Raw genomic sequence first — 11,263 nt, 5'->3', positions numbered from 1 at the left:
TTTAATTTATCCCTTTAGTTGTACAGCACTTTGTTTGAAAGCACTTTATAAATAAAGTTATTATTATTATTATTATTATCTCACAGGCCTCGATTAACGTGCTGAATGCGAATATTCATGACAGCACAATTAGAAAAAGAACAAGAACTTCTCATAATGGACGAGTTGTACGAGAAAGCCTCTTCTGACTGAAACGGCCATCAGAGAAAAGGTTTACAAAGATACATCTGAACAAGAACAAGGTGTCCTGAAACAAGTTTGATTTCATTACGACATGAAACAGCCGGTGGCATCTTAGGAAACATCAGGTGGCGTAGTGTAAAAGAGGTATGTGGTGCGCAGGGTGCTGTACACAGTAAGACATGAGAGAGAGAGGTATAAGAAAGAGAGAGAGAGAGAGAGAGCTGGTAGGTGTGTAAGTCACGGCCAAGGCAGACGTGTGTGTCCGCAGCAGAGATACATGACACGCCGAGGCTCAGTCAGTGAGTATTTTAGGTTATAACTGTGTTTTTGCATGTGGCTAATTTTTCAATCTGAAAATGCTAATACAAAAAATATGTATGTTTTTGTTGTTGTTGTTGTTTTCATTGATATTATTTGTTCCACATGGTAACAAAAGTATTGCTTGGAGAAACGGACCATTACAGTCAGTGTTGAATATGCATGTCCTCATATTTGTACACTGGTTTTCTTGATGTTATAAAGTTGTGACTTTGGAACCAGTGCAGATGTAAACACTGGTGTGTACTCTATAATGTTGTTGTTAACCTTTAATTTAACTGTACTCACTTACATCGCCAACACTTTGTCTTGTAAACCCGTCTAAATCTGTTTTTTCTTCGTTCCAACTGGACCGTTTCTCTCCCCTGAACATCGCTGTCAGCGTCGGCCGCTATCGAGCGCCATAGGAAATCCATCAGCGTGCGTCACCTCTGCACCCTGTAACCCGGGGGACATACTCCGCTGCTTTTCCTGCTGTCACTTTTCTTGTCGATGCCCACCCTTTCCCCCCTCGCACCCCACCCATCATGGATTTGATGGATGTAGACGGGGGCCGTGGCTGTGGAGAAAAAAACTGCGGCCTTACGTCCGGCTTCCCGGAGGACTGCTCCAACCAAGAGTGCCACTGGGAGGAACCTATGTTTGGACTGATTGAATTAGGTGGGTAAACACAGTTGTAAAAGTAGTCTTAGAAATAAAATAATAAAAATAAAAACCTGCAGCTACAGCGCATCTTTCTCTTTAGAAAGAAAAAGAACAAATTGTTGATTGAAGGAAATTGTGGTATCTGAATATTTCAAAGTCATATTTTCTCTTACGTTCCATTGGTGTTAAAGTAGTTTGGGTGTATAATGCTGTTTTTGGGGTGATGCTGAGTACTGCTTGATTCACTCCAGGAACCTGATTTGCTCTGTACATGTGGTTTTAGGCTAAATAAAAGGATTGGTTTCGTGGGTTGTGCAACTCACATCTAAGCAACTCATCAGCAGTGGATTGTGTTGTGAGATGTTCGTGCAAGCTTGCATGGTTACATGTCCCTGTTAGTTAAATTTGTCAATATCAGTAGTAAACTTTATCTGATGTAAACTTGGCACAAGGCACTGAAATCTAATGCCAGAGGCTCGTCTGCTTATCTTAACATATAGGGTTTCTTTTTCTTTTCTTCTTTTTTTGTTTATTAGCTAGCACTCTCCACTTTTTGTGTCCAGAGCGTATATAAAAGTGTATATAACAAGAAACACCACACATGGTTATTGAAGTTGTGTTTTGAAAGCTCAAGCTGATGTTTTAAATCCAGACTTTACAAGTAGGGGGCCTGACCTGAATGTCAGTCTGAGGGACACTGCAACCTTATCCAGTGTTGCCAACTCCTCATTAAGGAAAATCGCTATTGGCTTAAAGCTAAATGATGTCATCGCCTAATTTGCACAATTGGTCATGCTAACGTCATTGTAACCTATGTTGTAGGAGAGAAAAATAACATCGTGGAAGAGACATAAAGTGAGTAAAAAATGCATTTAGAGTTTATTTAGAACTACAAATTAAATTTCTTTTAGCAATTATTGTTTTTTTTAATGTCACAATTCCAACCCTGCTCCTTTACCCGGGCTTGGACCGGCTGTGATCCGAAATAGGCGCTCTGGTGGAGTTACTGTGTGTGTGTGTGTTTATTAGTAGTTTTAAACCTTGTGATCCGCAAAACAACATAAGAGTAAAAGAAGAACTGACTGCGTTACAGTCAGTGCGGGAGCAGCGGCTTCGCTCATGTGCGATTCATTTGCAGTTTGGACGCATAGGGGTGAACATCTCCTGCTGGGGGAGGACTGTCCTCCGCCCGTGAGCACTTTGGCACGGGCGAGGTGCCCACAGTAGCACCGCTGCTTGTTGTGAAAAGTCGCTAAGTTGGCAACACTGGCCTAATCTTTGACTGGTTTTATTTTCTCCTTGTATGCAGTCAGTGATAAGGAAAGGGGGGCAACTCTTCTAGGAAAAAAAAGGTCTGACTCTAATGACGTCCTTATTAGAGTCAGAAGCCTTTCCAGGTATTTCACAAGTTGCTAGCCTGTGAAGCCTGCGTTTCCAGGCAGATCCACCCTGCATTCTCCTTGTCGTTTTCTCATTATATCAAGCAGGCAGCGGTGGTAATATGAGGACATGATTCTAGCTACACTCTTTGTCTAGTATCTGGAAATGTTGATCCTTTTTATTATCTGTGCTGAAAAGGCATGTCCACCTTTATGTACAGTCTATGGTTGGTGCTAAGCTAAGCTAACCAGCTGCTGGCTATAGTTTCATTGAATTATTTGTAAAGAAATCTATACAATATGTAAAAAAAAATACACACACACACGCATATATATACATATATACAGGGCTGCACATAAGTGGTCCGCAGGTGCGCATGCGCTGTCAAAATAAAAGACGCGCACCACATAAGAAATTGCGACGCGCGTTTGCGTACATAAGATTTTCTGGAGGAGGAGAGAGTTTGTTTAGAACTCTTAAAGATGTCGAAGAAGCTGCTTTAAGCAATTACTTTGGTTTTCCTCCATCTCCAAAGAAATGTCAGAAAAAGTCCGAACCACAAAAGAAGCTCGTATTCTCGGAAAAGTGGTTGCAGGAGGTGAGCTGGCTTCAAACAAATGATGAACGCACAGAGATGTGGTGCCGTGAAAATCCCACTGTAGTGGACAACTTCTTATCTGGTGCGCGTTTTTTATTTTGACAGCGCATGCACACCTGCGGACCACGTATGTGCAGCCCTGTATATATGTATATATATATGCGTGTGTGTGTTATGTATATGAGGAAGATAGATGGAAACAGATCAAATTGAGATCTGATAAAAACAGATAATTATTTCTTCTTGCAGTGTGCGTGACTGTGATTTACATCCCCCTGATGTTATTTGGCCTCCTGGGAAATATACTAACAATTCTGGTGGTTTGGCTGCGTCCACACATGAGAACCTCCACCTACCTCTACCTGAGCAGCATGGCTGTTAGTGATCTGCTGATACTCCTGCTGCTGCCTCTGGATTTATATAAGGTATCTACTGACACAGTGCATATTTTGTAATGCATGCTTGCTTTACTTTGGCCTGAACACCAGACCTACAGCCACGTTGTGGCACTAAGCAATCAGATCATGATGTTAGTTAGGTTTAGTCGAGTCACAGAAAATCACTCCATTGGGTGAACAAAGCAGGCACAATAGATTCGCTTCCTGTTTGTGTTTTCTAGTAATTGTTTAAAGATGTTATTGTTGCCTTCCCCTCAGGGGGACCCCTGCCTCTAAATTAAATCTTGTTACATTGAAAGCTTGTGTCACACTTAGAGAAATCTTAAATCACTCTTCTATCGTGGGCTTGGCACAATCACTTTAAGTATGTGGATAAATAACAAGTCATATTTTTGTTAGTTGCATGGGGTTTTATCATATTCCTTGTGCAGCGTAACTTAATTAACACAAGCAAAGACAGATCTGGCCTTTGATTCTGTAAGACGCCAAGAGCTTGAAGAACAAACGTTACAACTAACCCATATTTTGCCACAATAATAAAGAGCCCTAATAAGTTTTTAATTTTTCTTTCATATATATTGTCAGAATGGCAGACGCTCAGTAAAACATGGTTTACATAACGAGGTCTGTGTACGTACAAACTCAAAGACAGGCTTCAGACTGAGCTGAGCACTGAATTTCAGATAGTTTCTTTGTACTTATATAGCCCCAAATCACAGCAACAGGTGCCTCAAGGTGCTTTATATTGTAATGTAAAGATCCTACAGTGGAGAAAATGGAGACAACCCTAAAAATCAGACAACCCTCTATGAGCACACAATTTTGGTGCTAGGAGGAAGGAAAAACTCCCTTATAACAGGAAAGAAACCTCCTGCAGGAGCTGGCTCAGGGAGGAGAGGCCATCTACTGTGACTGGCTGGGGTGATGGGAGGAAGGCAGCACTCTGTATAATTTCATAAAGAGAACACATCTTTAAAATAGTCATCTGAAGCATACAGCCAATCAACAGATGGGCCGACAGGAAGGGTGGCATTAAAGGAGCTAAAAGCTCAGTTCAGTGAGGATGATCTGGTCACAGTGGGGCAGTTGTGTGTGGAGTTTGCATGCTCTCGTGTGCCTGTGGGGGTTCGCTCTGGTTAGGTGGGCACTGACTAAAAAACGATACCTTTTGTCTTGATAAGTAGAAAATTATGATTTTCTTATAATAAAGTAGTTTTCAGAATGTTCATTTAAACTAAGCAGCTGAGTTAATATTAAATACTTGTTCTTATCTGAGTCTGTTGACATGCTATGCACTGCTCACATATTCTTTACAGGTTAAAAAAGGTATAAAATGCAATCAGAGGAAAATAATTGTTCTGTCTCTCCAAGCTCTGGAGGCCCCGGCCCTGGCCCCTGGGAGACCTTGCCTGTAAGCTGACTATGTTCCTCTCAGAGTGCTGCACCTTCTGCACCATCCTCCACATCACCTTCCTCTCCCTGGAGAGATACCTGGCAGTCTGCTGGCCGATCACAGCCAAGACAGTAGTGACACGGCGCAGAACCCGGGCCATCATAGGCTGCCTCTGGCTGAGTGCGGCTGTGAGTGCCGCACCAGTGCTGGTCATGGTTGGAGTGGAGGACGTTGGACGAGAGGACCTCGGGCTCATCCAATGGAAAGAAGACGGGGGGTGGACAGGCAGGGAAGGAGATCAGGGAGGGTTTACGATGGGTGGAGGAGAAAAAGAAAGCAGACACATGGATGGAGGTCTAGAGGGAATAAAGTGGGGTGAAAAAGAGACAAAGAGTTGGGAGGAACGAGCTGGTGAACTGAAATGGATCGGAGAAAAAGTGGAGACAGAAACAGCAGAAGTAGATAACAGGCCACCGGAAGACAAAGGTGAAATGAAACTTGAAAAACATACAGTTGAACATGGAAGGGAGGGAGACGGAAAGATGGGATTAGAGGGAGAGCAGCAAAACAAAAAGGAAGACGAGGGAGGAGGAATGGACGGAAGCTCCAATGAAGGCCGTGGGGGAGAGACTGACAAGAGAGAGTGCCGCTGTACACATTTTGCCATCTCCTCTGGCCTGTTGTCAGCCATGATGATTCTCTCCAATTTGTATTTCTTGGTACCTCTCTGCATTCTGGGAGTGGTATATAGTCTGATTGGGCGCACACTGTGGCTCCGCCCAAAAAGCAGCCGTAGAGACCAGAGTCACAGGAACACTGTCAAAATGCTGGGTGAGGAAGCACACACACACACCATGCCTAAACCTAACCATAACCTAATAGTAACCCTGACACTAAAACCATATTTTGAGCCTCAAAAAATACCTTCAAACTTGTGGGGACGTGGATTTTATCCCCATAAAGGCTGTTGGTTCCCACAAGCATAGTAAACTTCCAATTTTTGGTCCCCACAAAGATATGTAAGCACACACACACACACACAATTTGAAATTCTTTTAAATTCTCACCAGTATGGAGGCCAGGTGAGAGACATATTTTTTTTGTTTTTTTGTTTTTGTTTTTTTTTTAGGGGGGGGGGAATATTCAAGCAGTTTTGTTTTTTGTTTTATTTACATTAAGTTGGTAGAGTTGTTGATGGGTTAGTTCGTTCTTGGAAGCCTGTCCGTCATGGAGCCGTATAGAAACAGGTTGATACAGAATGGAACCAAAGGGTCACAAACATCCAAAGATGAGCTTTCAAAAAGCCTGGAGAACTAGTCCTGAAGACTGCTTCAAGAAATTATACGAAAGCTGCCTGAGAGAGTTCATAAAGGCAGTCATACCTAATACTGACTCAGACGCTCATTCGACCTGTATTTCCATGTATGTTACATTAATGGCTGTGCCTATTTTCCATTTTTTAAAACAACATATAAAAAAACTGAGGGGTGGGCAAAGACGTTTGCATACTGTAGTCCATGTAGTACGTGCCGTGATTGGTCAGGACTCGATCTGGAACGTTGGCGGTTCTGACTTAATGTTCTCATCTTTTTTTCTTCAGGAGTGATCGTCTTGGCGTTCGTCTTGTGTTGGCTGCCGTTCCATGTTGGTCGAACCATATTTTCTCTTTCTCTGGGCACTGGGACTGAGAGACAGGAAACTTACCTGGACACTAACTCCCAGTCAGACACTATCACGCATCCGGATGTCAGCATGGACAGAAAAGATGTCACCATACCCACTGTTGCTAACCCACTTAGCCACTTAGACCTGGACATAAACACTGAAACACTGTCCTTGCACTCTCATATCATGTCACACACAAAAGGGCGACATGAAAAGACCGACATACATAATGGACACACTCAAAATAAAAATGTTTCGGCTCACGTTATTAATACACAACCAGACAACAGAAACACACATAACCAACTGCAAAGAAGCACAAACACAATCACACACAGCCTGCAAAGTAAGCTATCAATTACCGTAAAGTCACAACATGACAAACCTGAAACAGCGCCTCCCATCCCCACAACTGCCTATTCTGCAGCATCTACAGAGCTGCACTATGACCACACCTACAATGACACAGTCTTCAGCGACACATACGCACCCCCTGATACACACTTGTACTTTTTATATTATCTGTCTCAGTATTTTAATCTTGTGTCCTCCGTGCTCTTCTACCTCAGTGCTGCCATCAATCCTTTATTGTACAACCTGATGTCTGCCAGATACAGACATGCTGTACGCAGCCTCATACGCACACAGTCTCACGCACAAGCTCGTCGCATGCACACGCTCACCGTGCACCACTCCACAACCACTTTGTGATGGCAAAAAACAAATGGATGCACCCACTGCAAGCAAAAAAGAGGAAACAATCAAACAAACCTCAATTTCTTTTCATTACAATGTGGTACTGTACCACAAATTGAGAATGTTGACATTTATTAATAAAAAATATTTTAGGCATAAATTAAAAAAGGCATATTAATGCTTATGCTTAGACCAATTCTAGCACAAGTAGTTTTAATTCTTTATGTAATTTATGTATAAGAAAACCTCCACATGAACTTCATATACTGAGCAAAAATATTGTGAATGGCATTTCATCAGTACATGGAATAGTTCATGCAATAATGCACAGGCTAAAACACATAGTCCAGTTTTAGCCTGTGCATTATTACATAGCCGGTTTGTTTCACCCAAAAAAATCTATGCACAATGAAAATACACTAAGTCTTTTATTTTGTCTTAAAAATGAGTGATGCTAATTCAGTTAGACTTTTGGGGTAGATTTTTATATCCAGAGTCCGCTCGCATAGACTTCAGCCAAAGTCCAAATAAGCTGTGTCCAAATTCAGAGGCCGCATTTGTAGACCGATGACATCACAGCCAGGCGACGAAAGCTGCCCAAATTCAAAGACTCCGACAAATGTGTCCGACAAATGCGTCCTTCATTTCCCCAGATTTGAAGGATGGGTCAGTTGTATCCTTCGTGGCCCAACCTATCCCAGAATTCATAGCGCTGCCAATTCCAGTTTCCATCAATGGAGGCAGCTACTTAGTTTTAATATTCCTCTTTCTGGGTCACAAAATAAACTTTTAAGATATTTTCAGGGAGAATGTAGCTGTGTAAACCTCAAATATCTGCTCAGTTTATCAAGACATTGCATATTTGCAAAAGCGCTCCGACGTTTTCGGAGACGTCTGTTACCCACCAGCTTGATAGCTAGCCGGGGTTCAAGGCTCACTAGAGCAGGCGGAAACTCCCGGCACATCATTTTCAGACCCCGCGGTTTTACACTACTCAGATTAAACATGATACATAAGTCACTTAGACAACTTAAAAATGTTATTATTTGGCTTTTTTCAGTGTTTTATTTGTTTCTGAGTAAATCGGTTTGGCTGAGATTAAAGTTATAGTTTTTACACAGCTGAATAAACGTCAAGCAGACAGCTGATCATCAGAAGTGTGAGATGCTGGAGAATTTACTCCAGTGTCCTGTTATATTTTAGGGAGCAAGGAGCAGATGGCTGATTTTATTAAACTCCACTGAGACAGCGGTGACACAAATCTGAAGGCTAGACCGTCCCATTTCACAGCCTCGCACTTCCAGCCTTCTGGGTCTTCGAAGGACCCGGCCTACGTTGACCGTGAAGGCCGGGTCCTTCGAAGGATGCAGGTCTTGAATTTGGACACAGCAATACTTTCACTCAGGAGCCATCATGGAATACTTCCAGGAACCTTCTCAAAAATCTTTTGGATTGGTTTTCCTAAAAATTCCATTTTCCTATCTTTACAATACAGTTAGGGCTGCCACAAACGATTATTTTGATAGTCGACTAATCAGATCATCATCTACTGGACGTAAAACTACAGCTTATTGCACCAGCAGCATCTGCTCTTATATAACTATCATTAGCTTACAGCTTTAAGTGTTTAAGGTATGTGCTAACTAAAAATAAAGACAAGATGATATTTTATTGAATTTTAATGAAGTTTGCAGATTGTTTCGGTGAAGTTTAATAAACTCCTTGCTATCTAAAATATAACAGGACACCGGAGTAAATTCTCGAGCATCTCACACTTCTGATGATCAGCTGTCTGCTTGACATTTATTCAGCTGTGTGAAAACTATAACTTTAATCCCAGCCAAACCGATTTACTCAGGAACAAATAAAACACACGCAAAAAAAGCCAAACAATAACATTTTTAAGTTATCTAAGTGACTCATATATCATGTTTAACCTGAGTAGCGAAAGATGGCGGTGGGTTTGAAAACGATCTGTCGGGAGTCCGGTGTTCTCACGGCTCTAGTGAGCCTCGCCCCCGGCTCGCTATCGAGCTGGTGGGTAACAGACGTCTCCGAAAACGTCGGAGCGCTTTTGAAAATATGTGGTGTCCTGATAAACTGAGCAGATATTTGAGGTTTACACAGCTACATTCTCCCTGAAAATATGTTAAACGTTTATTTTGTGACCCAGAAAGAATAATAAGAGTAATATTAAAACTAACTAGCTGCCGCCATTGTTGGAAACTGAGGTGGGCCGCGCTATGAATTCTGGGATACAGCTGCTTCTTCTTCTTCGGGGTTTAACGGCAGGTGGCATCCTTGTACATGCAGTGCTGCCATCTTCTGTTTCAGTCCGTTATTACACTCTTAAATCCTGCTACTTATTCCTGCGTCTCTTGGGATCTTACAAAGCTTCAAACGACGCGTCGACTATTAAATCAGTCGTCGACGATTTTGATAGTCGACTAATCGTGACTAGTCGACCAATTGTGGCAGCCCTAAATACAGGGTTAGTGTTACCACCTATAATAGCTCAGACCTGAGAAGGTTAACCAGACCTGAATCCTAACTTTAGGTGAGTTATTAATGACCAGCTGAATGTCAAAAGGTTAAAACATGTTTTTCCCTGAAACTTTTATTTCCACTGTACCACCATCTTTGCTGATGTGAAATAATCCCCAGTAGTTCTATTAGGTATATTTGAGTGTCATGTCTCCTCTGTCATCTCTGTTAGTCTTATTGATTAATAATTATCTTTGTTTTTTTCTCCCACAGTCAACAATTATATTGACTATTTGTATGATCACAACGCGGTACGTCTGTTTGGTGTACAAAGACTTATTATTATTAAATGTAAGAAACATGTTAATCTTATTTATGTTCATCCACTTGTAAATTAAATTGGTGTCACTGTGTGTCACATGATGAGCTTATTTGCTTTTTTTTGGTGAGTCTATGAACTACAAGCTGTAGCTCTAGTCCATAATATCATCATATTTTCTCAGTGGCTGAATAACTCAGCAGGTTAAGAGCTGAACTAGCAGTAAGAAGTCATAATTTTGAGGCTTGGGTTTCTGTTATATAACTGCATCATAGGTGCTGAACCAGCATGATTCAGCGTCATGCTCGATATAACTGGACTTTAGGCTACATCTCTATGTACCATTCAAACCAAAGGCAGGCAATTAATTTTCCCGAGGTGCTCCTGGGACTGTTGTAGAGTGCTGCACCAATAAGCTGAACTCAGTTTCGTATAATATTACTTTTATCTCCATAATACATAAATTATTATTATATAAAACTGCCAATGGTAAGAGTGGATGCTGTAGGGAATGAAAATATGAGACAGGCATTGTAAAAATGCAAACATTTTATCACTATTTAATCAAATCCAGAAAAACAACTGTAAACAAAATGTCTTGATGCATTCTCAATAATCAAGGTAAGTAAATCTCCAAAAGTTGATTCTGTTCATCTGGACGTTTCTGCCACTGAAAACGCTACGTCCAGAGACCTGTAAACTAAATGTGCATGTTCTGGCAAAATGTTAAAGATTTGAAGTGCTGTTGCAACTTTGCATTTAGTCTTTTAGTTTATCTGGTATTTTTCAGTTATTTTTTTCTTGTTAAGTGAAGAAATACTTGCCTGTTTTAGGCTTGAATAAGTGCAACAAGAGGTGGAAATACAATGGACACTGGACAGGTGATCATCGCCAAGAGAGAGGATCTGTACCTGGACTTGTGAAATTTTATAAGTAAGAATGTTTGTTCACATGTGAAGGTAGATCCAAAGACAGCCAACATCTTCTGAGCACGTCTCCTTATGTGTGCAAAGATCTTTTCTTTGAGAGAATCCAGCAGTTATCCTGACTTGAAAATACAGTGAAGGAACTGTTGGAAGTCCAGAAAGCACTGGACAAGGAACCGTTAGACGGGAAGAAACAGAAGTAGAAAGGTGAGACACTAAGCTGCCAACTAAGCTGCCTTTCCAGCACAACCTCACGTT

At 41.5% G+C, this 11,263-nt stretch overlaps 1 protein-coding gene across 1 annotated transcript in view; it reads left to right on the top strand.

Moving 5' to 3' along the window:
- The first annotated feature begins 971 nt into the window (after nt 1–971).
- Nucleotides 972–11,263, top strand: part of LOC102297800 — a 19,356-nt gene continuing 9,064 nt past the window's right edge. Inside the window, exons 1-5 of the mRNA XM_042215710.1 lie at nt 972–1,161; nt 3,374–3,549; nt 4,894–5,401; nt 5,450–5,746; nt 6,516–6,661. Coding sequence (XP_042071644.1) covers nt 1,029–1,161; nt 3,374–3,549; nt 4,894–5,401; nt 5,450–5,746; nt 6,516–6,661 — 1,260 coding nt within the window. The 5' untranslated portion in view covers nt 972–1,028. The remainder of the gene's footprint in view (nt 1,162–3,373; nt 3,550–4,893; nt 5,402–5,449; nt 5,747–6,515; nt 6,662–11,263) is intronic.

This window comes from Haplochromis burtoni, unplaced genomic scaffold (assembly GCF_018398535.1).
Source record: "Haplochromis burtoni strain Fernald_Lab_line unplaced genomic scaffold, NCSU_Asbu1 Contig_800, whole genome shotgun sequence".
Lineage (NCBI taxonomy): Eukaryota > Metazoa > Chordata > Actinopteri > Cichliformes > Cichlidae > Haplochromis > Haplochromis burtoni.
This window is presented reverse-complemented; position numbering and strand designations above follow the sequence as displayed.